Source organism: Colletotrichum spaethianum (assembly GCF_022836535.1).
Source record: "Colletotrichum spaethianum MAFF 239500 DNA, contig14, whole genome shotgun sequence".
Taxonomy (NCBI): domain Eukaryota; kingdom Fungi; phylum Ascomycota; class Sordariomycetes; order Glomerellales; family Glomerellaceae; genus Colletotrichum; species Colletotrichum spaethianum.
Window position 1 is genome coordinate 362,283 of NW_026054784.1, and position 27,564 is coordinate 389,846.

A 27,564-nucleotide genomic window follows, 5' to 3' on the forward strand; every position below is an offset into this window, starting at 1 on the left:
TGATGGCCGGGACTCCACTCTGTCCGAGCCGGTGCACTCGGTCGCGACCCACAAAACCGGCGGAGTCGATTCGGTTCCTTACGAGCTTGAAGCTTAATTCACTCTGGAATCGAAAAACAAGACAAGTTCCTTGAGTTTCACTGGAAATTAGGGCCTTCATTCTCAGTGTTATTCCCTCTCGAGTGGCTTTTACTCAGCTTCATCGCCCAGGCTCTCAGCATGGGCACAACACTAATCCAGGAGTGGACTGAAACTCAGATAGAACAACGCGACCCGTCAAACCACAAGTTACCACACTACGCAGTCACCATCATTTAACATGACGCAAAAAGAAGCCGAAGCTTGGCTAGGATTGCTGATAGGGACTTTTGGTCCTCAACGGTGTATTCAAAGCGGGAATTCAACATGCCAATGCCTCTTTGATTGGCCAATGCATTGCACCGTTTTGGCGACTAATGCTCGATTCTCCAGCCGAGTCTTGGCCGTGCTCTGGCTTTCCATCGACCCCGCATCATCCAGGCCCTGCAACTTTCCATCTCAACCGAGTCGGTTTCCGGGCAAACATGGTACGACTATCTTGGCGGTGCAACCAGTTTGGCCTATAGAGAGATAACGATTCAACGGCGACCAATGTGCCCAAGTAGGAAGGTGCTGACTGGTATGAGCGGGGAAGAATGAATGGTATGTAAATATAATGTAGCTCATCGTTGTAATCCAAGTGTTCATGAGACTACTTCTCGTCTCTGTGGCTATCATTGTTTGTCAAGCTTGTCCTTAGATGAGTCAAGATGAGGTCTCGGCTGTCCATCCTCGCCCTCGCGGGTACTCTCCTCCGTTCGTCGGTGGCCCAATTCCCTCCAACGCCTGAAGGAGTCACGGTGTTGAAATCCAAATTCGGTGAAGGTATCGAAATCAGCTACAAAGAGGTATGTGTCCTATCTTTAGTCACACGTGGGGCAAAGGCTGATAGGGCCAGCCCGGTCTATGTGAGGAAGCAGAAGGGGTCAAGTCCCACGCTGGATACATCAAGCTTCCACCCGGGACACTCGAAGGGGTCGGCCAAGAGCAAGATTATGAGATCAACACGTTCTTCTGGTTCTTCGAGGCTAAGAATGATCCCGAGAATGCCCCCTCTCAATCTGGATGAACGGTGGACCTGGTAGCTCGTCAATGCCCGGCCTGTTCAATGAGAACGGCCCTTGCTACATCAATCTAGACTCCAACTCGACTCGACCTAGTGAGTGGTCATGGAACAACAAAGGTGAGAATTCAAATCTGGAGTTTTCGCCGCTCACACGTTCCAGTCAACATGTTGTACATCGATCAACCAGTTCAAGTTGGTTTCTCGTATGACTCGCTGCGAAATGTCACCAGAAACCTTCTTGGAGGCACCCAGACTCTCAATGTATCAAGCCCCATCCCATCGCAAAATGTGACCTTCCAAACGGGGACTCTGGCCAGCGGAAACAGGAACACCACCAGCTGGGGAAGTCGCAACGCTGCTATTGCTCTGTGGCACTTCTCCCAGGTCTGGTTCCAGGAGTTCCCCGGCTATCACCCCAACGATGGCCGCATTAGCATCGCAACACAATCTTACGGTGGCCGATACGGCCCCGCATTTGCTGCTTACTTCCAAGAGCAGAATGAGAAAATCAGGAATGGCACCTGGGAGGGCACTGAAGGCGAAAAGTACATCTTGGACATGGACACTCTTCTCATCGTCAATGGGTGCATCGACAGACAGGTTCAGTGGCCGTCGTATCCGGAAATGGCATTCAACAACACGTATGGTATCGAAACGGTCAACGAGACGGTATACCGAGGCATGATTGATGCTTACTACAGCGAGGGTGGCTGCCGAGATCAAATTGACGCTTGTCGGGAGGTGTCAGCAGTCTACGATCCAGAGAACATCGGCATCAACGCCACAGTCAACAGAATCTGCGAGGCAGCTGAGACGTACTGCAGCAGATACATCCGCGACCCATATCTTAACGTTGCCGGTCGCGACTACTACGATGTCACCCAAGTTGACCCGACTCTGTTTCCGCCCCCGTTCACTGCCGGCTACCTCAACCAGCCATATGTGCAGTCCGCCCTCGGTGTGCCACTGAACTGGACAGGCAGCTCCAGCGCGTCTGCATCTGCATTCCGTGGCATCGGAGACTACCCCCGCCCTGGCTGGATTGAAGACATTGCCTATCTGCTGCACAATGGCGTCAAGGTCTCGCTCATGTACGGTGATCGGGATTTCGCATGCAATTGGATCGGGGGCGAGGAGGTCGCGCTTGCGATTCCCTGGGCGGACCAGGAGAACTTTGCTGCGGCGGGCTACGAACCTCTCCAGACGAACTGCACCTACGAGGGCGGCCAGGTCCGGCAATACGGAAATCTGTCCTATATCCGAGTATATCAGGCCGGTCACGCCGTTCCGTCATACCAGCCCGAGTCGGCGTACCGCATTTTCAACCGTGCTCTTTTCAACAAGGACATTGCTACTGGGCGCATCGACACAGCGACAAATCAGACCTACAGCACGCAGGGACCTGCTGATACGTTTGGCATCAAGAATGAGATTCCGCCCCAGTACGAAGACTTTTGCTACATCCTCGACACAAGCACGTGTAGCTCCGAGCAGATTGCAGCACTCCGTGCGGGAACTGCCGTTATCGAAAACTACATCATGATTGAGCCCGCTAGCGAGCAAGGAGCTGCCTTGGGAATCAAGGCAAGAGACATGTAAGTTATACTCACCCCTTCCAATACTGTTCAACGTGTATGCTAATTGCTGCTTTCAGCCTTGATGAAGTATAGAGACGGAATCTGTTGCTAGCCAGGACTATCATGGATAGTTGGTTCTCTTTCTGTGTTCGTGCCGCCGGGGAATCAAGAATGACACTGAGGCTCTCACATAGACAAGTGGTTTACACATCACGGGTGTTGCTTCGGACACCTGTTATTCGATTCCCATACGGTCCAGATAATCAACCTTGATACAGTTCGGCTCGGAGAACCTGAATGTTGACAGTGCAAGTGATTGTAGAATTGTGCACAAGAACCATCAAGTGATGCTTTTCTAGATGACTTTCAAAGTCTCAATTACACTCCGGCGGGATGTACAATCACCATTCTCTGGGGCGACTGTCCTATGCCGCTAAATCAACCACAAAAAGTCCTCGAGGGACGCCTTGTCGTCAAGGTTGTTAAACACCTTCTTCGTCTCGTCCAGCTCGCCTCACGCCGGCCTCCCCTTCTTCCTCGCGTCACCGTAGTCCCCAAGATACACCATCAGGTCCTCGAGAAAGCTGTCGACAAAGTGGTACCCGAGCGTCGCCCCGCCGTCCATGTGCTCCATCCCTACGGGCATGCCTTGGACCCCGCCCAGCTGCTTGAGCAGCCGGGTGCAGTGGTTTGAGACGGCGAAGTAGTTGATGCACACCACGGGGCGAGGCCCCTTCAACTTCGGCAGGACGGCCTTCTTGACCGTCTCGAGCAGAACCTTTAACGGCACCGCGTGAGACTCTCTTTCGAACCGGTCGATGCGCTTCTGGCTGGGCCCTCCGGCGTGCTGCTCGCCGTGGACGGCGAGCCACTATTCCGCATTGGGATAGTACTTCCACGCGTCAAGCTGCCAGAACAGAGACGATTTCGCCGGGTCGGCCCGCCTTTGGCGCGAGGAATGCCAGTCGGGCTCCGCGATGCCCTCGGTGCGGGTCCCGTTGGGGCCTTTGACCTTTTCCAAGCCCCGACCCATGGCCCGGCGGAAATTGCTGCTAGAGTTGCGCGTTGGGAGGACTCCCAGAAACATAAGGTCTTTAAAGACTTCGCAAAGGTCCTCCAGGAGCGGGATCCTCTTGATTGGCGAGCCCACGTGGCGCAGGGCGTTGTACATGTGCAGGGCGGCGGGGACGTAGCTGACGTCGCAGCACAGCAGGAGGCCCTCCTCGAACGACAGGTTGAGGATCTCAACCATGTGACATCCAGATATCCAGGGCACCTGGTATTACAAGTCGAAGCGTTTCTCACTCGTAAAGGTATTTAACCAGGTGATGACCTCTTCGAAGTGAGTCACGCACCAGTCGACGGTGGCCTCTTGCAGCAGCATTGGTCTTGGCGCAGCACAGGGATGGTTTCGGGCATGGCCTTCTTCACATCGTTGGCGAACAGAAGAGCGATGAGGCGGCAGTTTTTCGTGTTCATTAAGAAATTGGGCCACATGAAGGCCTTGTACGTCGACAGGAGCATATCGACCTAAACACTAGGCTGGGCGGGAGAATTTCGTCGACGTTTTCCAACGCATGGTGCATTAACGGAAGCAACGGCTCCGACATGATGCCCTCCTGCTCGATGGATGCTATTCCTCGCTTGGTGCTGAGAAGTTGGCGCATGCTTTCCTGCATAGCGTGGAAGACGACATCGTCCATCTCAATGTCTCCAGGCTGAACCGGGCGAGTGATGGGCCCCATGGGCCGCCGGACGACGTATCTCGGGTCTTGTCGCTGGCCGGCGCCGGGCTCAGCACGCAGAAGTCTTCATGGCCCCTGCAGCGCTCCAGCATGCCGTGGGGGTGTGAGAGGCCGACACCGTGGGCAAAACGCCCGGTGCCCTGGTGCAACAGCAGGTCTCCCTTGGAGCTGCTGAAGCGGGGGTTGATTCCTTTGGCTTCTAGGTAGTGTTTCTTCCACTTGGAAATGAGCTCATCGATGCCCGTTCCGTCAAGCTTGCAGTCAAAGAGCACGCCGGACCTTTGGAGTGCGAGGTTCGACAGCCATACTGCCATTAGAATGGGGACACGGCCTTCTGCTACGTCAACCCAGACCTCATTGATGTATGCACAGATTGAGTCCCATTCCTGTTGAGAGGTCAGAGATTTACGACATAAACCATTTGTTTCTGGGCACTCACATAGACAAAGTAGGTCAACTCGATCCATTCCCCCAAGTCGCTATGTTTAAGCAGGAGCTCACTAGAAGAAGCCGGCTTTTCGTATGGGTTGTCCTTCTCAGCAGGCTTACCGGCGTTGACAGGAGTGGATGATGCCGCAGTAGGTTGCTGTTCAACACCCACATCAACCGCGGTGGCGTCATCCAGATGGTTGAGAGCCGCGAAACGGTTGAGCGTGGCTGTCGGCCACGCTTCCTCTTGACCTTGGGCACCAGCGGGTTGTTTCGCACGCAGTGGCAGCAAGACCTGTAGTACGTCAACCAGTCTACCGTTGTTAGCGGAACTGAAGGTTCTCTCTAGCCATACCCTGTGGCGAAACGTACCTTTTGATAAATATTTCATGCTTGAAGTCAGCGACGGCGTCTTGCTCGATCTCGGCCGATGCTCCCAGGTCTCGATAGATGTCGAGGACTTGGGTCCGTTTCTTGATCGCATCGATCAATGCCGAGACAACCGATTGTGGGACTTCCGTTCCCTGGCGGCGAATACTTCGCGCAGCATGGATGATGTCCTCTGTCGTTTTGAAGGACGCGAAGGCGGCGTCCGATGCGTGGGAGGCGCAGCTTATCCAGATCCAGCTCAGTGCGTACTTTGTGGACTCTTTGTAAGAGCCATACAGGCTGGTCAGCGACTGTGCTGGCGACGCCATAGCCGCTGAGTGTAAATGGCAGAAGTTTGTGGGTAGGGCGGCACAAGCAGTGAAACAACAAAGACAAGTGTAAAAAGGATCCCAACCCGACTGATTCTCGGGGGGCCTCTCTTTTTTCTAAGCCCATCCTGCTGTGTAGAGCGTAGCAGTTCTCAGTCGTTACGGCCGGGTGCCGCTGCAGTTTGTCTGTTGGTTCCCTTCGCCAAGCGGTCTCCGACTTGAGTCGTTGCGACGCGCTGGTGCAAACGGAGGACACCCGCATCGGATGTCGTGCAGCTTCCCGTCACCGGAGCCATCGGCCCCGAATCTGGCGAAGCGGCCCGCAGGGTGTGGACGTGTCATTGGCCGCTTGACTATTCCTCTGCATGGTGTAGGGAGATGAAATTACTCAGGGGACGACTCGCACTTGGAGGGGGCTTGAAAGCTGTTGGGGAGTTGGAAACTGGAAGCCATCGAGACCATAAGTTGCCGAATCGAAGCATCCTGAAGCGCAACGGAAGAGCACAGATTGGTTTCCGGAGACGAAATTAGTCAGTTGGCGTGGAACCAAGGTTATCACCTAGTCGGCTCCGGCCTGAGAGTCTTGTCCCTAGAGTATCGTACAATTGGGCACATAATAGGCCAAGTCATCCAACAGAACGCCAAGGTAAGACACCAAACTTCCGCGGCTATGAACTACTGTGCACAGCGTGTGAGAAGCACGCGTTACTTTTTTGAGAACCGGTGCCGGGGAGGTAGACGACAATGCCTGCAAGGTTACGAGATAGCCTCGAGGACGGCACTCTGATATTCGTGTAGATCAGGCAGCAGTCCCGTGACCGTAACCGTTCGAACGAGGTTATTGATCGCATCAGTCAGAAAATTCGCAAATGGACCTCCTACGCCCGTCTTCCTTCATTTCCAATGAATCGTTCACATCAAATACGCATAGAACCCGGCTGATATGTTCATAGTCCAACATCTTGCAGCGCTGGTTCCCGCAAAGGTCTGATAAAGGCACCATCCACCGTCCGATGCACCCAGTCTTTGACTTCATGATGGAGACAGGCGTGCCGATGGGTCCAGGTAGCCCAGTTGAGATGTTACCCTGAAGAAGGAATCTGACCCGGATCGGTGGTCGATCTATACACTAACGCCCCCTAGAGTCGAAGCCGCTTGGCAGAATGCGTTTTTTGCCTCATCCAGCCCCCAAGAAGGAAACGGTTTAAACGCTACGGTTTTGTTTATAATTGGATAGGAATGGGGTAGTATTGGAGATCCTAACAAGAGGTATTTGTGAGACTACTTAAACGCCCTGAGCTTAGCGTGACGCGGTAAAACGTTGTGGCGGGGCGTAGTGTCATGATGACGAGAAACATAAAAAGATCAACAACCCCTTACCTCCCAGGTCAATCGCATTGTTTGTTTCAATTTTCACAAGACCTTTCTTTACGGGAGTAGAATGTGGGGAAGAGGTTTCATTCAAAGCACTTCATTGTGGTCACACACAATTAAGAGCATTGAGCATCAACTTGGTAACTTTTGATTGAAAGTTCGCTTCGGTGACATGATAGTCGCATACTACAGCCATGAAATCTCCAACCTGGTCAAATCAGACCCCAACTCCAAACGAACCCATGATCTTTTTCATATCTCATGATGTACACGGCCCCATTCCACGCTTACAACCCAGCGGCGAGGGTGTACCCGCCATCCACAGCCAGCGTCTGGCCATTGAGGTACTGGTTACACGCGAAAAACAGCACGGTGGCAGCCATGTCCTCGTCCTTGCCCGGGCGGCCGGCGGGGACCTTGTCGGCGTACTTCTCCTTGGGGATGGCGCTCTTCTGCTGGCCGTCGGCGGGCTCCTTGGTGGTCATCTCGCTGGGGAAGACGCCGGGGGCGATGCTGTTGACGCGGATCTTGAGGCCGTTGGAGGCAATCTCCTCGGCGAGCATGCGGTTGACGTGAATGGTGGCGGCCTTGGAGGCGTTGTAGGAGAAGTGGTGCTGCGACTTCTTGATCATGCCGCTGATGCTGCTGATGTTGACGACGGTGCCGGACCAGCCGGGGCGCGTGTCGGTCGACTTTTGCAGCAGCGGCAGGAAGCTCGCGGCGACGTAGAAGACGGCCGCGACGTTGGTGCGGTAGGTGTCGGTCCAGTCCTCAAAGTTGGACGACTCGGAGTCGAAGAGCGTGGCCTTCATGTCCTCGGCGCTGTCACTCTCGACGTCGACGGCGCCACTCGACACGCCGGCGTTGTTGATGAGCACGTCGAGGCAATCCTCCTTGGACGAGATCTCCTTGAAAAGCTTGTCAATGTCGGCCTTGCTGGTGACGTCGGCCTGGATGGGGATGATCTCGCCGGCGACGTTCTCGCCGCCGTACGTCTTGGCCGTGTTGTCGAGCTTGTCCTGGTTGCGCGACGTGATGTAGACCTTGGCGCCGTTGGCGGCGAGCGCCTGCGTGGCCATCAGGCCGATGCCCGTGCCGCCGCCCGTGACGAGCGCGACCTTGCCGGTGAGGTCGAAGAGGTGGTTGCGGGTGAAGAGCTTGTTGCCCTCGGGGCCGGCCGTCTTTTGATCTGTCGACATGCTGGCGTGTTGGTGGGGGTATCTGTGGGAGGTGTTGCGAGGTGCTGGTGAGATCACGGAAGATGAGGTTGCTGTGCGTGAGGCGGACAGGAATCTCGGTTTGTTTGTGATGGTATTGATGGTATTGGTAATGGTGGGAAGAAGCGAGGTCGAGTGCAGAGGGCGGGTGTTATAACACCTGGTCCTCGCAGCGAGGCGAAAGGCGGAAAGGGCTGATGATCTCATAGCCGTCTAATGTGAGTCGACTTCAGAGCTCCGAGGGCAGAGCAGCGTCCAATGGAATGGAGCAAGAGGCAAAAAAAAAAAATTTGCGAGGCGAAATGCGCGTGTAAGAGAGAGGGGAAAGAGAGCAGCACAGCAGGTCGGTCCTCACTAACGCAATGCAAACTCGTGCACACACAGAACGCCCAAGCGGTTCTCTTATTCTCAGGCCGGGACGGCAAGGGAATCGCGTTCCCGGCCATCGAGATTCACAGGGGAGAATCGCATACCGGTACCGTACTACGAGCTGGCGGTGGAAAAGAAAGACAAAAAAGACCATAGGCCTGGGCCTCCGCCGGGGCCAACTACGTATCAATACGTCTCAATGAGGTGAGTTGCGGTCGCTCCCGCCGCGGCGGGATGAGGTCAGTGAAGTCTCCATGACGACACCCTTCGGCAATCCCTGTGCGATTTTGGCGCCGATTCCCTCGCGGAGCGAAACATCCGCCCAGAGCACAGCTCTGCACCGCTTGGCGTGTGCGACGGGCTCCGCGCGGGCGGGGGTATGCGGGGAGCTGTGGTGGGGCAACCCTTATTTCTTTCACTACGTATGTACATAGTGTTATCCCATCCCATTTTCCCCGCTATGAGGCAAGTGTATATGGTACAGAGTGTATACCACTACATAATACCTTAGGTAGGTACTGAGATACTAGGATGTATCGGGTGAGCTGTACACCACACATCACCGCATTGCGCTTCGTACTGTAGGCCGCAGGTGCCCCGCCGGTTTGCACCCGTTCCAGACCGGGACCTGTCCTGGGCCGTCATCGAGCTTATTTTAGTTGAGCCTCCCGATGACACCCCGGTACGTACCATTGTTTCTCAATACCTTCACGACCTCACTCCTTCGGGCATTAAGCAGCAGCAGCGTTCCGGCGTGCGGCGCCAAAAATGGAATCTATTACCCTCGCCATCGCAACCCAGGGCCGACATCGAGGCCATGTGTATGGGGGAACCAGGTCCATCCTGGGGGTATTTACTCATACAAACCAATACAACCTGTCCATCCTCATCCTCTTTCATCCTCGTCCTCACCTGACCGTGATGTGCTGGATGGCGCTCTTCCACTTTTGCTCGTCGGTCCTGTCATCGCGTTAGCACCGTGGTCTTGAGGCCTGCATAAAACCGCACATAACGTACTTGTCAAACTTCAGGATCCTGGCCAAGACGGGAACGAGCTGCTCCCGCAGCTTGTTGTCCTTCTGCTCCAAAAACTGCAGCATGATCGTCTTGAGGTACATCGTGTCCGCTGATCCGCCGCCGCCGGGCCCGGGCGACCCGGCTCCGTTCAGTCCGGAACGGTTCGAGTCCATCGAGCTGCGGCCCGACGTGACGCTGGCGCCCAACTTGCTCTGCACCGTCTTGAGCTCCTTGTTGACCTTGTCGAACCGCTGCTTCGACTCCTCCAGCAGCCGCCGCAGGTCCGACTTCTGCTTCTCCGCGTCTCGCACCTGCTGCTCCGACGCGTCGAGCGTCGACCGCAGGTCCGACACCGCCGACCGCATCTCCTCGACCTCGGCCTCGGCCTTCTCCTCGACCGCCTCGAGCTCCTCGCGCCGCTTGCGCCACTCCCGCTCCTTGCGCTCCAGCTCGTCCTTCTCGCTCGACAGCGTCTTGATGTCGCGCTCCAGGTCGCGGATCTTCTGCTTCAGCTCCTCCGTCTCGCGCGTCTTGCGCCGGGCGAGCGTGCTGGATTCGTCTTCGATGCGGTCCCGCTCCTCAATGGCCGCCTCCATGCGTGCGCGCATCTCGCGCACCTTGCTGTCGGCGCGCTCGTCCACGTCGGCGAGCAGGCCGCGCATCCTCTCCGCCTCCCGTGACCGCTCCGACAGGTGCTTCTGGATCTCGGCGAGTTCCTCCTCGAGCGACTCCGACTGAGAACGGGCCTCCTTGAGCTGGATGGTCAGCTCGCCCGTCTGGTCGCGCATGCTGCCGAGCAGACCCTGCGCGTTGGCGTACTGCTGCGTCTTGAGGTCCGCCTCCTGCTGCAGAGACTTCTTCTCCTTCTCGAGCTTCTCCACCTGCTCCTCAAGCTCCTTGACTCTGGGCCGCAGCTTGTTGGCCTCCTCTTGCACCTTCTGCAGCTCCCGAGCCGTCTTCTCCTCCTTGGCGCTGATCTCCACCTTTTCGGCCTCGGAGCGACGCAAATCACGAGCGGAAACCCGTTGCGCGTCTTCCAGACGGAGACGGTTGTTCGTCTCGTTCGCCAGCTTCTCGCGGAGCGACTTGATCTCCGTCTCGCGATCCGTGGCCAGCCGCTGGACCCGGGCGACGTCAGCCTTGAGGTCCTTCTCCTTCTTCTCCAGGTTGCGGAGTTCCGTGTTCTTCGCGGCCAGCTCCTCCTTGGTCGTCTTGAGAGCGACAGAGTCCTGACGCAGACTCTTCATCTCGGGCTGGGCCTTCTGGAGCACCTCGCGCAATTCCGTGAGGTCCTTGAATCTGGTCTGGGCCAGCTGCTGAGCAGCACCCAGATCCGACTGCAGGGTCGACGACTTGCTCTTGAGGTCTTCGTACTCGCGCTGCAGGTTGTCGAATTCGCTCTGCAGCTTCTCGCTCGCCTTGGCGTCGTTTGCCGAGGACCCGAGCTCCTTCTCGAGCTCCTCGATGCGCGTCTGCAGGGCCTTCTTCTCGGCCTCAAGGTTCTTGATCTTCTCCTTGGCCACCACGTGCTCCTGGCCAATCTCGGTGACTTCGTCGCGCAGCGTCTCAATCTCCTCGCGGAGATCTTCCTCGGTCTTGCGTTGCTTCGTCAGCCTCTCAATCTGAGAGTCTTTTGTTGTGACTTCCTCCTTCAGGCGCGTAATCTCCGCTTCCAAGGCCTCCGTATCGGACTCCTTGGCTTCGTCGGCCGCTGGGGGAGTGTCGGTACCGGCGGTCGTCGCGGGTGTAGCAGCAGCTGCAGCGGCACCGGCCTTCTTCTTCTTCTTGTTCTTCTTGGCGTTCTTGCCTGCGCCGGCTGCGGGGGTGTCCGTAGGCCCTGGGGTCGTAGGGGTGGCTGGCGGGGCCTCGCTGGCCTGTTTCTCTAGCTGCTTGGTGAGCTCTGCAATATTCTTCTCGTGCTCGGCCTTGGCCTTCCTGATATTCTCAATCTGCCCGTTCAATGACGTGATCTTCTTCTCGACCTCAGTCTTGGCAGTGACAGCCTCCTTGGCGCGTGCCTCCTCCCTGTCTGCACGAGCATTAGATTCGTTGAGCTTCGACTGCACGGTTTTAGCCTCCTTCTTGGCGGATTCGAGTTCACCCTTGAGCTTAGCTTCCACTTCCTTGAGCTGTTTCTGCGAGGTCTCCAGACGCTCCGTGAGCGACTTGATTTCATTGTTCCTCGCTTCAAGCTGCGTCTCAAGGGAAGTCTTCACAGCAGCCACATCACGGAGTTCGCCGGCCTCCTTTGTCGCCTTCTCAAACTTTTCAGTGAGGTCGGCGCTGGAGTCCTTGGCAGAGGCGAGATCGGCCTTGAGCGAGTTGACCTCGGTCTTGAGCTTCTCAATCTCCTCCTCCTTGGCAGCCATGTCGGCCTCGTACTTGGGAGCCTCCTCATCGTAGGAGAAGAAGTCGCCTCCAGACTCCTCAGGCTTCTCGCCCGCAGGCTCCTGCGCCTTTTGCTTGGGCGAGAAGATGCCGAGGGCCTGCTGCAGAGGCGACTTGGCAGCGGACGGGTCGGGCGACTTGACCGAGCCGTCGTCCTTGGTGCTGGTCGCGGCATCGACCTGCTCCTTGGGCTCTTCCGTCTTCTCGCCAGCAGCCGGGGCGGCGGACTGCGCCGCCCTGAGCTCCTCGACCTCCTTCTTGAACTTCTCCACGTCCTTCTCGGCCGCTTCAAACTTCTTCTTGAAATCGTCCTTTTCGAGCGAGACCCGCTTGTATTCGTCCATGATCATCTGCTCCTTCTGCTTCAGCGAGTTGAGGTATTCCACCAACGCCTCGGGCTCGCGGATCGACCCGACGCTCGTGTGTTCCTTGAGCACCCGTTCGAAGGGCTCAATCGACGTGGCACGGCCGTGGGCGATTCGATAGGATCGGAGGAGCTCTGCAATCCGTTAGCACCGCGACTTCTGACAGGAATCAATCGCAGACGAGATACGCACCAGGGTACGTCTTCTCCAGCTTCTCCAACTTGCGAAGCTTCATGCGGACCTCGGGAGAGGGCTCTGCCGCGGCAGCTGCGGGGCACCCGCAGCGCCCTCGGCCTCCTTGTCCTTCTCATTCTCCCCGTTCTGGCCCTCCTCGGCCTTCTCCTTCACCTTCTCGTCACCCTTGTCCATGGCGTCGGCTGCCGGCTTGGGCGTTCCCGCGCGGCTGGGCTCCTCGCCGTCGTCGAGCGCAAAGGCCGCTTCAAAAACGGCCGGGTCGGGGTTCGAGGGGCTGCCGCCGTTGTCGTCCTTGGATACGTCAGCTGCCGCGCCTGCCTTCTTGGGGCGAGGTCGTCTCGCGGGCGACTGATTGTTGTTCCGCGAGGTGGAATCGGATCTGCGCGGCGTGCCGCCTGCCGGTTCTATCCTTTGTCGTGCCTGCTCCTGTCGAGCCTGTTCCTCCGCAATTGTCCGATCGATGGCGCCCTTGAGCCTCTGTTGGAAACCCATCATAGGTCGTTAGCCACGACGGAGATGCAGGACGATGAGAAGCGATGTGTGTGAAGAGAAACGCAGAAGGTTTGCATTGGGTCTGTGAAGAGGGTTTGGGACCAGAGACGAACCTGGAACATGTTGCCGGTCTAGGGATGATGGGATTACCCTGTGACCATGGACCGAATCGTATGCTCTGGCGGCAGGGTAAGGTAAGCAAATCAAAAGAGCTATGCGCGGACGTCGATGCAGAGGATCCAAGGGCACTGCATTATTGGTGGCGCAAATCGGTTGAAGAAAGGATGGAAAGGAAAGGCAATGGGGTGCGACGGGTGCTTTCGTGGTATGTGTGTGGCAGCGTGTCTGTGGCTCGGGATGGGTTGAGTGAGAATGGGAAACGGCAACTGATGCAAGGGACCCTTCGTACATGGAATTCACAAGTGTCCTCTCAGCCTTCTTTACGCACAGTAGCTGTTCCAGGTCTTCTTCTCTGCCAAACAACTGCCAGAACCGGGAGCACGGACTGGACTGGCCCCCCCCATAGTGTGGGGACCTCTCTGCGTTGCGTTAGTGTTCAGCCTCAGCACTAGCCACATTTGGCCCCGATGTCCAGTGCCAGTGACTGTGTCAGTGCCGGCTCCGTACGTTCGTTTGGCTCGCCGCGCGCATTCCGCACACCTCGCCTCTCTGCCACATTTGCGACTAGATGCTCCAATTCCGCATTGTATCCAGGATATGCGCCGCATGGGTGCGCTTAGGATGTTATGTCTTCATGAGCTGCAACTATGTTATGGAATCTTGTTGTAAGTAGCTAGCGGCGTAATTCGCTGCGTAATGTTCTACTTCCCGCCCTTGCCCTTGCGTTTCTTCGTTCCCGCCGCAGGCCCCTGTCGGCCCGTCGCCTTCGCGCCGTTGGGTTGGTCGCCGTCTTCCTCCTTGATCGCCGCGTCGGAATCATCACTATCCGACTCCTTGAACTCCTCGCCCGTGGGCACTTCGTCGCCGCCTGCCCGCGAGCCCAGGACCTCCTGCATAATGCGCTTGCCTTCGTCCATCTCACCGTTCGTGGCCCCGCAGCCCATGCACTTCCACGTACCGATTTCCGACAGGGCTTTCGTGCCCGGTGGGGCCTGGCCGTTGACCAACCGGCAGTTCTTGCAGATGAGGGCGATCCTGTTCTTGGACGCGGTCTCGTCCTCGCCGAGGAGAAGGTCCATGATGCGGTCGTACCAGTGCGACGAGCCAGGCATGCCATCGGCCTGCGCAAAGTGCTGCGACTGCATCGGCGGGGGCGGCGGGTGGGCATATGCGTTCGGGGCAAACTCTTCCGTGGGCTCGAGACCGTTCGGAGGTTGGGGCGGGCGTTGCCCACCCGGGAAACCGGGCGGAGGCGAACCCTGGCCGGGGAAAGGACCGTCCCGTCGCTGGATGTTGGCGGTGGGCGGAGGGGGCATGTTCGTGCGGCCACCCGGGGCGCTCTTGTTATGACCGCCTCCCTGTTGCTGCTGCTGCTGCCGCTGCTTCTTGTCCTCATCGCCGGCGCTCTGCTTCCTGCCCTTGCCCTTGCCCTCGCCGCCGCCATACTTTTCAAGGAGCTCCAAGGTGGTGTCGTACCTGGTGGCTTCCTTGAGCTTCTGGATGGTCTTTGCACGCTCGGCCTGCTGCTCCTTGAGGCGGACAGACAGCGAATCGATGCGGTAATTGAAGAGGGCAGTGACGGTGGTTCGCGTAAGGTAGATTCTGTGTGATGATCGTTAGCACGCGGTGGGCGCAAACGGGGGTCCGCGAGACAAAAGCCACGTACAGAACCGGACCTCCAGCGACGCCAGTCCATTCCCAAATGCCCATGCTGTTCATTCCCACCACGAGGAAGATGACGATCGAGTAGACGAGGTATGCGAAGGCGAGGTACAGCGACCACAGCACCCTGATGCGACGGGAGGTGGCGCGCGCGCCATCGAGCCTCGCCTGGGTGTCGGTGATCTTCGCCGAAAGAGCGGAAAGCGTCTTCTCAAAAGAGGCGGGGGAGGAGTCGTTGGCCTGGGATGTTGTCAGTCAAGCACTCTACAACTATCCGTCGCAGAGGATGCAAGGGGATGCAGCGGCGCAAACGTACCCTCCAGGGCCACAAGGAGACCATGGCGAAGAATGATGCGAACACGTGCCGACTTCAGTGCGGCATTGCCCACGGTATTGAAACAGACAGGAGAGATAAAGGGAAGAAGAAGATGGAACAAATGGAATAAACAGACAAGGTGTCGTAGGTAATGCGATGCGATGCAATGCGCAAGGTGGAATACAGACGAGCAGAGCCGTCGTTGTGACCCCCGTGAGAAGCAAAATGTTGAAAGGAACGGGATCGGGAGGCTGGTAGCCTGGGAGGGGGCGACGTGGATGGCGGGAGCTTCTGGAAAGGAAAAAAAAAAGAGGACTTGCCAGCTGTTACCTTATGACGCAGCAGCGATGACCGCAGCGGTGGCAGACGGTTCAACGGCGGGTGACGGTGAGCCAGACCTCCGGGTGAAAAAGTGGATCGGGAGCTCTCCCTTTTAGCTAGTCCGGAGCTGTTTTAGCGTCCTTTGCTGCTGGAGCTCAAGGATGCCTGTGCTAGCTGTTCGCCTACTAATAGCCTCCTCACCTGGCCGATGACGCCTTCACCGAGAGTTTCAAGACGACATCATCGACCTTGAGACTGAAAGACGGCACTCGCGTGCACTTCAACGATTTTGAAACGAGATGGAAATGAGTTGTGTCGGATTGCAAGTATTTACAGTCTACGTAGACAACGCACTGATCTCAAGTAGTCTAAATAAGCCGTATGCCTAATCACAATCTGTAAGTGAAACATGCCCTGCTGTGCAGCTCGGCGGAATTGTTTCTACCAATCGAAGATATAGCTCTTAAATACATGGATATAGGCGAGTTATATCCAGCACATTTATGGCAATGGAAACGAATCTGACTCGACTTGGTACTTTCCAAGACTAGTAGAGCCAAGTGGCCGAAAAATAACTTGACGGGGAACTCCGGGAACCTGTCCAAATTGAAGCAACTAATCATCCGGTTTTGACTAAGAAACCATTTAGTTTTCTCTTTTTCTCCTCAAACTTTTAGTTCTATTACGTTGTGGCGCAAGAGTCTCCCTCACATCTAACAAGGTGTCCGAATATTCCTCTCTCGGACTCGTAGAATTCTCAGAGGTGTATCCCTTTGAGAACAGCCAGCTCTACGACATCGCACCCATATCTTACGGTTCTCTTTACCCACGCAAGAACGTGAGAACGCTAGAAACTTGGGGACGTACGACCGGCCGTGGGAAGCTGGCGTGCCCTGCCAGCGCCTAAGATATATCGGAGCTGCACCAGAGCTGGACAATGGCATGAGGACTACCAAACACGTCCTCTCCCTAGGCCATGCAGTCCTACTCAATACATTATTTAGGTACTCGGCCTTGAATAGGCACCCTCAATTTCCTTCCTTGGATGCATTCCTTCGTTCCGTTCCCTTCAAGCTATCCACATCGTCGTACATAATGGATAGTCTCCTTAGAGGGGGAACGGCAACTCTCCGTTGGCACAATCGTCAGAACAGCGGTCTCAAGCACCGCCCTTAGCGGGTTGTTTCTTCGCGTTCACATTATCCCACTTGCTTAACAGACTGACAGGGAAAGTGATGCCGCAGGCCGCGATAGTGATTGCAAAGGCAACCTTGATACCCCATGCGTACGCACGGATAACGCCGTCCAGCTCGGCTCCGGAAAACACCTGGTGCAGCTCCGTGGCACCGGTCCCCGTGACAAGGGCGGGACTGACGCCCGGCGCGGTGGTGGCAAGCCTGTGGACGAGCTGGTTGACGAAGCCGGATTGCGCGGCTGCGAGCATGAATGTGCCCCCGAGAGATCGAGCGACTGTGCACGGGGGACACAATCAGCTTCGGCGATAGAACAGGGCGAAGGACACACTCACATATAATGATTGCAGTCGTGGGAGCGATATCGGCTGGCTCCGCAAAAGCCTGCGCGACAATGACTGGGACTTGGAGGGCGAGGCCGTATCCGAAGCCCGCCAAGATCTGGTACCCAACCCACTTGCCTGTCGAGGTCCCGACGTCGAGAGTAAACAGCAGCCCAGCGGCGATGGTGATGATCGCGGAGCCAACGGTCAGATAAGGCGCTGCAATACCCGTCTTCGTAATGGCTACGCCCGAGCCGTATGTGGCAATGCTGAACAGGACAATGAGAGGAATGTTGCGCACGCCCGAGCCAATCGGACTGACGTTGTCGATACTTTGGAAATAGATGGGCAGAAAATAGAGCGTGACGAAATACGCGCCCGCGAAGAAGAAGCCGTATACCGCGTTGACCCAGACGGTCCGTTTGCGCACAAGCCGTGGGGTTAGCATGGCGCGTTCGCCTTGCCATGTTTCTAGTATGACGAGTGCAATCATCAATGCAACAAAGCCGACTAGTAGACCGATGACAATGCTGGAATTCCACGCATGGCTTACACCGGCATACTGAAGTGCCAAAAGCAGGCAGAGGGATGCGCCCATTACCAGCACCGTCCCCAAGAAGTCCATTTGTAGAAGCTTCTCCTTGAGCGTAGCATCGATCACCTTGGCGGCTTGAGGGTTCTTGAAGGTGAGCAGGATGACAAAGGCGGCTAGACCGCCGATTGGAAGATTGATAAAAAAGCACCTAAAGTTGTCGTATCAGCTCAGGTCCGGCCATAACAGCAGTCGATGACCGAGAATAGTGCCTCGTCTTGCAACAAAACATTGTAGACTCACCACCTCCAGGAGGCCGCGTTTGTAAGCCCTCCGCCAATGAGGGGCCCAGCGACAGCGGCGACACCATACGACACACCAATGACCCCCGTATAGGTGGCTCTTTTCGTGGGCTCGGCAGCAAAGGCAGAGATCGTGTATACCCCAGGCGCGATGCCCGAGGCACCAAGGCCGGAGATTGCACGGCCAACAATCAGAGTCATGGAGTTTCGAGCAACAGCGCAAACCAGACTCCCCAGTTCAAAGATGAAGATGGCCACCAAGTAACTGGTTTTGAGGGGAAAGTATTTATACACTTTGCCCCACTGCGACTGGAACGCTCCGAGCGTCATGAAATACGCCGAGGCGTACCACGAGATATCATCGAGCCGGTGGAATTGGTCGGTGATCTTGGGAATAGCGGTTGCAACAATGGTCTGGAACGAGAAAGTCAGTTTACTGGTGTGTGACGGACTGGCAAAAGACGACTCTGTGGAGAAACTTGGAGCAGGAGAACTTACCTGATCTAGAGAAACGAGGGTGATACTGAGAATGAGGGCAAGCATGATGAAAAAGGCTTCGATACCCTTCGGGTAAGAAACAGGTGGTGGTTGCGGAGCATCCTCGGCTTTTTCTTCAGTAGCAGTACCATCTTCCTCAGGGGATTTTGGTTTCTCTATGCCATTGACAGGCGAGGGAGGCGAAGGTGTTGACAGAGACATGGGTGTTAATCGTATGGCTCAGTTGCTTCGGCTTGACATGCAACTCAGTGGCCTTTGGAAACACCGCCACAGAGCAATTATATATATACATCTGGCTGTTGAAATGCGGGGAGGTCATGGCCGGAGATGATTTCCGTGAAACACATTGCATTGTAGCTCTTGCCGTCCACTTACACCTCTATCCAGCCAGTGTTGTAATTACTACGAAGCTGAGCCTACCAAATCAACTGTTAACGCCGATCGGATATGCGTCACGTGACAATCACATCCTTGCCGGATACGTCCCAGTGCTGTTAATGCAGGCCTAGCAAGACGCCTTTAAGTCTGCATCCCCGTTAACGCCGCCAGCTACCCGTTGCCAGTGTTGTATAACGGAGCTAGACCTAGAAATCGCCGCTAAATCCGCAAGGTAACCAGATCATTAGAAAATCAATTCCTACATAGACTGGTGTACGGAGTTAGTCGCTCTGCATGCGAGTGTGCGCAAGACGATCCTAATCTTGCCGTGTCTGGTGGTGTAGCGTGTAAGTAAACCTGTAAACTGTCCCTCCTGAACGATGACTCTCCTGATGGTTTTGCATGCTCGTATATGAGAATATCATCGTGTGTACTGCCCTTCACAGTCCAGTGTTGCCCTCACTGCAGCGCTCTCCTTGATGGCGAGACGCAAAACCCATCTGGCACATCTCACTGCATAAGACTGTAGGGTCTATACCCCTTTCTCTTGTCAGGTATGTCATGACGGGCGCGATGAGGTCCAGGAGCACAGGAAAGAGCAACCGGCGCACGTCTCCTACAGCTTTGTCGCGAAACAGAGTCGTTCTCGACTTCGCACTTGTGGGCTAAGAAGTAAATGCATGGGAAAACTTGTTCATTGAACTCACTGACTGGGTTCCCTTGGATGGGACCTACCTATGCTACCGAAACTTACCTTCTCTACGGCAGTTCCAACCCATCTATCCGATCCAATTGTCATCCACCTCGACCAAACTCCACGCCTCCGTCCTAATCTCCAAGTCCACCAAACTAACCAGCCTCTTCAACATCTCCAGCATCTCAGGCGTACAGAACACTCTCACCCGCGCCTCGTCGCTCAGCCGCCCCAGCCGCTCCCTGACAAGCTGCACCGCTACCGTCTCGTTCTCCTCAGGCCGCCCCATCGCCCTCGCCAGCGCGGCCTCGAAGTTGTCGTGAACGAGCCACTTGACATCCTCTGCGATCGTCGCGAGAACCTGCCCCTGGATCCCGTCCCCGAACCGGTCCCGCTCGAACTCGAAGTTGTCGTGCACGCTCTGAACGACCATGGCCCGAATCTCCTCTCGCTGATGGAAGCGCGCCGCCTCAGGGCTGGTCCACGTGCCGTTGCGCATCCGCACGTCGCCCTCGGTGTCGAAGCTCCGTTGGGAACCCGACGATGACGTCGGGCTGGTCTCCATTTCGACAACCCGCAGACGGGTGATGGTGCGGTTGCTCTCCGGTGTCCTAAAGGGCGGCGACCCCGACTTGGGGGAGGACTTGATTACAGGGGTTTGAGGGCGACGGTACGGTGTCGGCGTCACGGGGCGGGAGGGAATGTGTTCTGGGGTCTGGTCAACCTGCAAGAGTTCCGCGAACATCTCAGCCGAGGTGCGAGGACGAACAGGCGTCCGGCTCAGAGTAAAAGGCGGCAGGGCCTTGCGCGGCATACCTTGGCTCATGTCTAGGGAGAAAGGATTTGTGTCGGTGATATCGACAGGGATCTCCTGCTTGAAGGTGTCAACGAGGTCGGCAATGGGCGCAGGAGGATGCTCCATGGAGGGCTTCTTGGCGCTAGGCATTGTTCTGGCTTTGATAAGTAGCTGGGGTTTTAAGTGTCTCTGATTTTGTTCTCATAGCAGTCTCTTGCTCCCGCATCAAAGCTGAACGCTATATAGATCCCAAACTGTGCTTCTGATCTTGCGATGACTCTGGTAAAGTCATCGCGAGCCTGTCCAAACGGATTTCCGCACAGTCACTGTTATCACTCTGAAAGTGATTGCGAAGCAACAGAGTTCTAGGAACATACTCATGAATCGCTTGATTCAAGGCTCCGACCTCCAGCAAACGCAGCGTTCTTCGTTCAGTCAGAAGTCAGCTTGCGCTTCCGACGCCACATCACATTGACTGTCGGGTTTGTGCACAAAACCTGCAAGTCGTGAGTCGGTGCCGTTGGAAGTTTGTTGAGCGTGACAGCGAGCTGCACACCGGCGTGGAGCCAACCGGCAGGGAAAAGAAGAAAAAAAGTTCCACGGCCCGCAGCAACAATCCGAAATTGGCACATACGGGAAAGCAAGCAGCCGGCCGCCGCGCCGTTGGATTTGAGGAAGGAAAGGCAAGTCGCCACATTCGGACGAACTGATGAGCACCCAGAGCCTTTGCTCGGACGCCAACTCAATTTAAAAATTGAGTGTGCAGCGCGAACCCCCCTTTTTCCTGACGGAATTTATGCCCTCTCGGACGTGGCTGCAGGGTCCTATATGCGCGTTCGCTGCTTAGATCCTGCAGGCGAATCCGTCCGGGACCCATCCGCTGGCGAATAGACGACGGCCTCGTGGCGCGTATAGTCATGGACGGACGAGAAAGATGCATTGCGTTTTTCTTTTCGCGGCTGCGAGTCGTCGCAATATTGGGCATGTGATTTGCCGAACACAACAGCTTCGCATTGCTCGGTCCCCACCTTCGAAATTCCTGCGTTCCTGTAAGGAATCGGTGAGTGGCAGAGGTGGACAGGAGTGCCGTCCTGAACTCCTTTGCGCATAACGAATACGGCACATGGATGGAGAGGGTTGTAGCATGACCAGTAGGATCCGAAGTCCTACGGACGGCGAGTGGCGCTTTCGGAGTTTGAGGAGCCCGCGAGGGTTGCTGATGAACAGATGAACGACATACACCGAGCGCGTGTGTTGGGTAAACTTCCTACAACACCCAGGAGGCGTGCGTTTCTTGCATCTGTCGCCCGTGTCCTGATCAGCAGCAATTTCCTCTGAACGCGACATGCAGAAACGAGTTGTCGACTCTGGGCTTGGCCCAGTTCCGCCGCTCGGTCCAGACGCCAATTGTTTCGCATACTGCTAGTTGCTGCCATTGCCCACGAAGTCACAAGTGAAATGTGATACTTCGACGTTGTATTTCTCGGGGGAGCTGTGAGGAGAAGACGTTGCCTAGACCGAGATGGGGCTCTCTCAAGGCAGGCTGGCTGGGGTTCGGGGGTTGGAGTTGCAGGAGCTGAAGCTGGAGATGGAGCTGGACTTCTGCGAGGATGCGTGTAAGTGAGGAGAAGCGGGCATAGGATGGACGCGAATGCAGGGAACAGGGTAGCATAAGAGCTACCCGTCCGCGTCGATCAGTACTCGCCGTGGTAGGTATGAGGTAGGATGAGAGGCACTCCACAGGCGATCCCGCTGCACCGCTGCAAATCCCATCGTTCATCGGTGGGCGAGCGCATTGCAATGTTGATGTTGTTAGAGTAAAGCTGACGGATGGTCGACAATGACGAGCGTTGTTCGAGCATCGTATCTGGGCTTGCACATGTCCAAGGCCCGGTTCAGGGATAGCGTAGCGGCCCTGGAGTCACTTGGACGAAGATGGATGGATGTACACCGAGATACCCACCCAATGCATGTCGTCACCAAGAATGGCACCAACGGCCGGCCGGGGACTCGGAGGCGAAGAAAAGGGAAAGCCGACCTAGGCATCCATCCGTAAGGCATCTCGGAAGAAAAGTAAGAAAAGCATGAACAAGGCATAAATGGAGATTTTCGAAAATGGATCGAAGATGGATCGAGAACACGGCCACTTGAGAAATTTCAGAAGGAGCACGGGAACAATCGGGATGGGTCCTGCCACAAACACCGGAACATTTCGACCGTGTACCTCTGCCGCCAAATCAGCAGGCGGGGTACTTTGGGTGGGAGCCGGCCGCCCTATTGGCTCCGGCCTGGGCCGGGCCACTCGGCGCTCGTTCGATTCTCTGGGCGGATGGGCTGTTGGATTTTGCACATTCGACACTGCAGGAAAATCAGACCACCTTGACTCGTTGGTCGAACCAAGACACGCCCTCCACGCCCCAATACGCACCTAACCTTGGAACCAACACACACACCTTAGTCACTCACTCATCTCGCTCATCTGCTCGTGGGCGCCGGCGCGCGCCTTTGAATGCCCGCGATGCGGTCCAATTGCTCCAGGGATTGCGGGACCATACCTATTCAACCATCCTCATCGACCTTGAGCACACATTTTATTTAATTTTTAATATTTTTTTACACCCAATCTCCAATGCATGCATCATCGAGAATGAATGAGGCTCCATCAAACTGCCTAGACTCCAGTCTCCCGGCCATGCGCCGCCACGCGTAGCGATGACAGGTGCCTCGTCTAATTCTCTGTGGCATCACTCTTCCATTACCGAGGACCGGCGGGGCTCTCGCACTCCAGTGCGGAAATCCTTTGAGGCCTGTAGCCAGTGTCTTCGGGGTCTGAGTGAGCACCCCCGACCATGTTTCTCATTCACAGCTCCCCAGCTATGCACTGGTGTACTCTGTAGATTACAGACAGCACTTACTAGCGTGTGTACCAGCTACGCTGCGCTGCCAACCACTCGGGTCATGTCTGGGGCATCATCCCGGGGGAATCACGCTCTACTTGCGCGGCGCAAATTACCAGCAAATCACTGCCTCTATGGCACGCCGTGAAGCCTTCGGAATCCTCTGCCCTCCGAAAAGACTGGGTCCTGGAACTTCTGCTCCCCGTGCCAGGGAAGTGGGCTGGAGCCGGAGGCGCGCATGGGTGGGAGGGGACCCTGGAGATCTCGATCGCACGCAGGAGCTGTCAAACGGGCGCCGGGCAAAGAGACAATCTGCAACGGCCGCCAGAAACAGCAGCGAGAGATAGCTTCGTCTAGCCAGGAAACAAAGCCTCTTCAACATCTAGCAACGACGTCAGTCTTGCCGTCCACGGCATCACTACATGACCATTCTGCACGTCAGGAAACGTCCTGGCCACCCTGGATCAGCGCATTTGCCGGTTCCCAAGAAACCTTCACCGGCCCCGTCCGCCAATTAGGTAATGCCTGACGTCCAGATTCGATGGTTTTCATGGAGCGCAACCCAATTCGCAACGGACACCCCTCTCCCCAATCTAGGTCTGTACGGGATTTTGGGTTTCGCTCTTGGTTTTTGAGAGCGTTTGAGCGCACTTTTGACAGGTTTGTGACGGATTTCAGGGTCATTGAACTATGTTTAGTGCCCATCGTCCCATCGTCCTTCACATGGGATTGGAAGCCCAGGGGACACCACACCTAAGATCAACATGGTCGGGTCCCAGGGTTTCGAGCAACCGCAAAAGATGAACCGCTACTTGCCCAACTTCCCGTTGTCAGATCTCACGCAAGATGTTGGCGGCGTTCACACTGGCAGCAAAGAATGCCGTGCCGGTTGCTTGCGGGTGGTTGCGATGAAGGCGCTCGCTTCCGATGCCCCATGGCCTTGTGGGCATTCCGCAATTTAGTCAACATAGCCGTCTCGCAAAGATAGCTAGCAGGCTCCTAGTCCCGCCAAGTTCCCGAGATGCCCCTCCATCGTTCTATTCTCTTTCCATCTCGTCGTGTCTCGTTCCGGGATTTGCACTAACACTCCCCTGACCCTGGTCTACCCTAGTCTACGTACCCTGGTCACTCAGACACTTTGACGCACTCTTTTATGTTTTCGCGCCTAGCCGAGTCCGGACTGGGTGGTGTGAGTAGCTAAGCAGCACCAACATCGTTCAGCCCAGGGCTGAGTGTTTTGGTAGGCAGTGCATAATCCCACTGAAAACTTCTCTGCATACCTAGAGCATGTGCTGATTGTGTACAGTCATCCACGAACAACGCACCTCTCATTCTGCCCCTGAGCCCATATTGTGCGGCACATGTGCACATAAGACTGTAGCATATTGAGCACAAACCTCCTCAGCGGATCAGAAATACAGGCGTACAACTCGCATCTCGAGAAGCTCGTTGGGAAACCGGATGCCCACCCGGCCACGCACAACACACGCTCGGAGCTGGTCCGGCGAGTAAAGGTGGCCACCCGGTAGTCCTGTATGCAGCCGAGCAGTGTGTGTGCTTGTATGTGCCATCCCTGACCTCTCCCCAAGTCGCCCTCTTTGCATCCTTGCCAGGCACGCCGTACGCCGTCCGTATGGCCCGCTTGCTCACCACGCCCAGACCCGGCGGACCACTGCCCCCCCTCGTGCATGTGTCAAAGGGACTTCCCATACCACATCTCATGTCAATCATCAGGTCTTTTCCACCGTCGGATCCGTCCGCCCGCACCATAGACCAAAGATGCCCCCGGCACCACATCAGCCTAGGGGTCTTCGCCGTCTTACCTTTTTCGTCACAATTTCCTCTGTCGACCACCCCGTGCCCATCTCTCTGTCGTATGACGAACCCGTCCATCGCCAGTTGTGTGGCCGTTTCAACCCGCACCCGCCTTACCATCACCCCATTCTCGTTACCCACCCTACCCGCATCCCAGCCGGGAGCCGGACCCCGGCTCGTGGCTCAAGGGTGTGCATCCCTGGCCATTGTGAGTGCCCGTCTTCACTTGTCTAGTATATAGCTTTGCATTCCTGTCTATGTCTCCCCACCTGTCCATGCTCGAACCATCAGCCTCAATCAAGTAACATCATACCTCCCTCTCGCCATTGGCACCCCAACACACAACATATCTGAACACAAGCTTCCATCTGCTCGTCGAGAATAACGCCACCTCCCCTCGCTCCTCTTTCAACGCCGACTCTTTTAGAACGACCCATCATCAGACCCCGTCCCTACCCTAGTCAACCTACTCCTTCATGAATCGCACCATGGCTCAACAACAATCCTTCGATTACAATCAAGTACCTCAGATGCCACAATCAATGGTTTGTAAACTTTTCTTAACCAATCACCCTTCCCGCCTTACACTAGACCTCGCGAATTGGTCTCACGAACAACCTTTAATTCACTCTCATAAATCCAATCGACACACACTAACACACCCTTTCAGAGCCCGCCCGAGCTCTCCCCCCTCTCCTTCTACGACAACCAGGCCGATTTTAGCGCCGACTCTGCCCCGTCCCGTGGCTCGCCCGTGTCCCCCGTCTTCCCCGCCTCTTCTTTCCAGCTCCCCTCCGGCGGTGACTGGCCCGTCTACTTCGAGAAGCCTGCTCTCTCCCCAGATCTCGACGTCTTCTACGGCGAGGCCTTTGGCAGCCCAATGTCTTTCCTCTCCTCCCAGAACATCACCCTCAGCCCACCGCCAACCCCGCCGACCTCATGTCCGACGCCGTCGCTTTTGGCCGCGAGGGCATCAACGACACCCAGCCCCTCTTCCAGTCCCTCGACGCGCCCGCCCGCCCCCAACCCCAACCTCAACAACAGCAGATCAAGTCCCCGCGTCCCGTAAGGACAACATCCGCCTCCGCCTCTCGCCCCCAGCCCCAACAACAATCACAACAGCAGCCCTCCCAAAGGACCTCCCCGCGCAACAACGACCTCAAGCGCAAATCCTCCGCCTCCTCCGCCTCCTCCCGCTCCGCGTCCCCCGAGCCCCCCGCCCGCCGAACAAAGCACGCGGAGCCCTCCAAGAACCCGCACAACATGATCGAGAAGCGGTACCGCGTAAACATCAACGAGAAGATTATCGCCCTCCGCGACGCCGTCCCCTCGCTGCGATGCGTCGTCCAGCAGACGGAGAACCCACAGGCCACCGCCGCCGCCGCCGAGAGCGACGAGCCGTTCGACGTCGTTGAGGAGCTCGGCGGCCTGATGCCCGCGCGCAAGCTCAACAAGGCCACGATCCTGAGCAAGGCGACCGAGTACATTACGCACCTGGAAAAGAAGAATGGGCAACTGTGGAAGGAGAACCAGGAGCTCGAGAAGAGGCTCGCCGAGGCGCAGCGGTGGCAGAGGGCGCAGACTGAGGCGGGGCCTTTCTGGGCGTGAGCGCCTCGGTTTTAGTCTCCTCGGCAAAGGAAACAAGACCTGAAAAAAGAAAATACATGAAAAAACACTACAATCCATCCTAGAGGTGTGTCGAAACGGCCTGTGCCATTGCGCGGAAAGAGAAAACTCTGGTTAGAGAAGATAGGGGTATGACTTCTGGAGACGATAAGTGGGCTGTTTGCGACTTTTGTTTCGACCGACGGCGTTTTCACGGTACGGAAGATGGTGTCTTGTCTCTTGTGATTTTCAGGAGAAAAGCTATTGTATACCACAGGGATGAATGCGGTTTGCACCATGATCAAAAAGGGCGTTTAATGGGAGTTCGGGACGAACGACATCTGTTCACGAACTGGGACGTCTGTTGTATTGGATTTGGCGGCTAAGCTGAGGCATTGGGCTATCGTTACTACCCCTCCCCCCTTTTCTTACCTTTGCATGAGAAATGCGCATAATGAAGAACTATTTCGAGAACACTTGGTTGCGACTTTCATGGACAATGATGACCTTTTTCGTGGATTGTGTACCATGGATCATACAAATTCCAGCTTCACACACGGGATCTTCCACAACGCTAACTGACCTTGAGCCATTTTAGCTTTTTTCCCGAGATCTCCACACTGATCACGAGCGCCACATTCAAAGCCCGGCGCGAAGCTCTGTCGATGCCCACATCAAGTTCTTGCTCCTTTGCAATCTATGAACAATTCCCGTCTACCAGAGCCCGCTCCGACATCGGCTTCAGCTACGACTCACCACGATCCACAGCACGTCGCATCCTTGCCGCCATCAGCACCGGGGGCCATTCTCCATCCATCATCTTAATCAAGGAAACTCGAACATAAACCTCGGTGTACCGAGCCCTTCCCAGACTCCCGAAGCCGTTATCTGCGAGACTGCTAGGGGTAGAGACCGGCGCCGATGTGGTGGATGTCCAGCTAGCCATCGGCGGAGCGGATGCTCGGACTGCTCGGGCGGGGTAGGCTCCGCTTCGGCTGGACTCGGACTCGGGCGCCGCACGGACGGAGCCACATGGGGCCGTTGCGGCGGGCCGGTAGCGTGCAGGCATCCCTCACATAGGGGCGTGTATCAGGGCGCTCTT

The 27,564-nt window shown here is 56.2% G+C and overlaps 10 protein-coding genes across 10 annotated transcripts; 3 read left to right on the forward strand and 7 right to left on the reverse strand.

Moving 5' to 3' along the window:
• Positions 1-788: 788 nt before the first annotated feature.
• Positions 789-2,743, forward strand: ColSpa_06076 (carboxypeptidase S1 B; the record flags this gene model as incomplete). Its single annotated transcript, XM_049272288.1, has 3 exons — positions 789-926; positions 999-1,095; positions 1,239-2,743. The coding sequence occupies 3 exons, from the start codon at positions 789-791 to the stop codon at positions 2,741-2,743; spliced, it is 1,740 nt and encodes a 579-aa protein (XP_049128245.1).
• Positions 2,744-3,235: 492 nt separating this feature from the next.
• Positions 3,236-3,973, reverse strand: ColSpa_06077 (uncharacterized protein; the record flags this gene model as incomplete). Its single annotated transcript, XM_049272289.1, has 2 exons — positions 3,236-3,551; positions 3,594-3,973. 2 exons carry the CDS (start codon positions 3,971-3,973, stop codon positions 3,236-3,238), a joined length of 696 nt encoding a protein of 231 aa, XP_049128246.1.
• A 381-nt stretch (positions 3,974-4,354) lies between these two features.
• ColSpa_06078 (uncharacterized protein) lies at positions 4,355-5,593 on the reverse strand (the record flags this gene model as incomplete). Its single annotated transcript, XM_049272290.1, has 3 exons — positions 4,355-4,852; positions 4,906-5,209; positions 5,268-5,593. The coding sequence occupies 3 exons, from the start codon at positions 5,591-5,593 to the stop codon at positions 4,355-4,357; spliced, it is 1,128 nt and encodes a 375-aa protein (XP_049128247.1).
• Positions 5,594-7,254: 1,661 nt separating this feature from the next.
• ColSpa_06079 (rhamnolipids biosynthesis 3-oxoacyl-[acyl-carrier-protein] reductase) lies at positions 7,255-8,166 on the reverse strand (the record flags this gene model as incomplete). Its single annotated transcript, XM_049272291.1, has 1 exon — positions 7,255-8,166. One exon carries the CDS (start codon positions 8,164-8,166, stop codon positions 7,255-7,257), a length of 912 nt encoding a protein of 303 aa, XP_049128248.1.
• Positions 8,167-9,461: 1,295 nt separating this feature from the next.
• Positions 9,462-13,010, reverse strand: ColSpa_06081 (autophagy-related protein 23; the record flags this gene model as incomplete). Its single annotated transcript, XM_049272292.1, is given in 4 exon segments — positions 9,462-9,513; positions 9,571-12,457; positions 12,516-12,590; positions 12,602-13,010. 4 exon segments carry the CDS (start codon positions 13,008-13,010, stop codon positions 9,462-9,464), a joined length of 3,423 nt encoding a protein of 1,140 aa, XP_049128249.1.
• On the forward strand, positions 9,652-13,064 carry ColSpa_06080 (uncharacterized protein; the record flags this gene model as incomplete). The annotated part of the gene is made up of 3 exons (XM_049272293.1): positions 9,652-10,262; positions 10,310-11,446; positions 11,558-13,064. 3 exons carry the CDS (start codon positions 9,652-9,654, stop codon positions 13,062-13,064), a joined length of 3,255 nt encoding a protein of 1,084 aa, XP_049128250.1.
• A 767-nt stretch (positions 13,065-13,831) lies between these two features.
• ColSpa_06082 (endoplasmic reticulum junction formation protein lunapark) lies at positions 13,832-15,132 on the reverse strand (the record flags this gene model as incomplete). The annotated part of the gene is made up of 3 exons (XM_049272294.1): positions 13,832-14,732; positions 14,797-15,032; positions 15,109-15,132. 3 exons carry the CDS (start codon positions 15,130-15,132, stop codon positions 13,832-13,834), a joined length of 1,161 nt encoding a protein of 386 aa, XP_049128251.1.
• Positions 15,133-16,588: 1,456 nt separating this feature from the next.
• On the reverse strand, positions 16,589-18,478 carry ColSpa_06083 (putative efflux pump gsfJ; the record flags this gene model as incomplete). Its single annotated transcript, XM_049272295.1, is given in 4 exon segments — positions 16,589-16,899; positions 16,958-17,688; positions 17,781-18,277; positions 18,293-18,478. The coding sequence occupies 4 exon segments, from the start codon at positions 18,476-18,478 to the stop codon at positions 16,589-16,591; spliced, it is 1,725 nt and encodes a 574-aa protein (XP_049128252.1).
• A 956-nt stretch (positions 18,479-19,434) lies between these two features.
• On the reverse strand, positions 19,435-20,295 carry ColSpa_06084 (uncharacterized protein; the record flags this gene model as incomplete). Its single annotated transcript, XM_049272296.1, has 1 exon — positions 19,435-20,295. One exon carries the CDS (start codon positions 20,293-20,295, stop codon positions 19,435-19,437), a length of 861 nt encoding a protein of 286 aa, XP_049128253.1.
• Positions 20,296-25,345: 5,050 nt separating this feature from the next.
• On the forward strand, positions 25,346-26,465 carry ColSpa_06085 (sterol regulatory element-binding protein 1; the record flags this gene model as incomplete). Its single annotated transcript, XM_049272297.1, has 3 exons — positions 25,346-25,402; positions 25,528-25,922; positions 25,994-26,465. The coding sequence occupies 3 exons, from the start codon at positions 25,346-25,348 to the stop codon at positions 26,463-26,465; spliced, it is 924 nt and encodes a 307-aa protein (XP_049128254.1).
• Between the last annotated feature and the right edge of the window lie 1,099 nt (positions 26,466-27,564).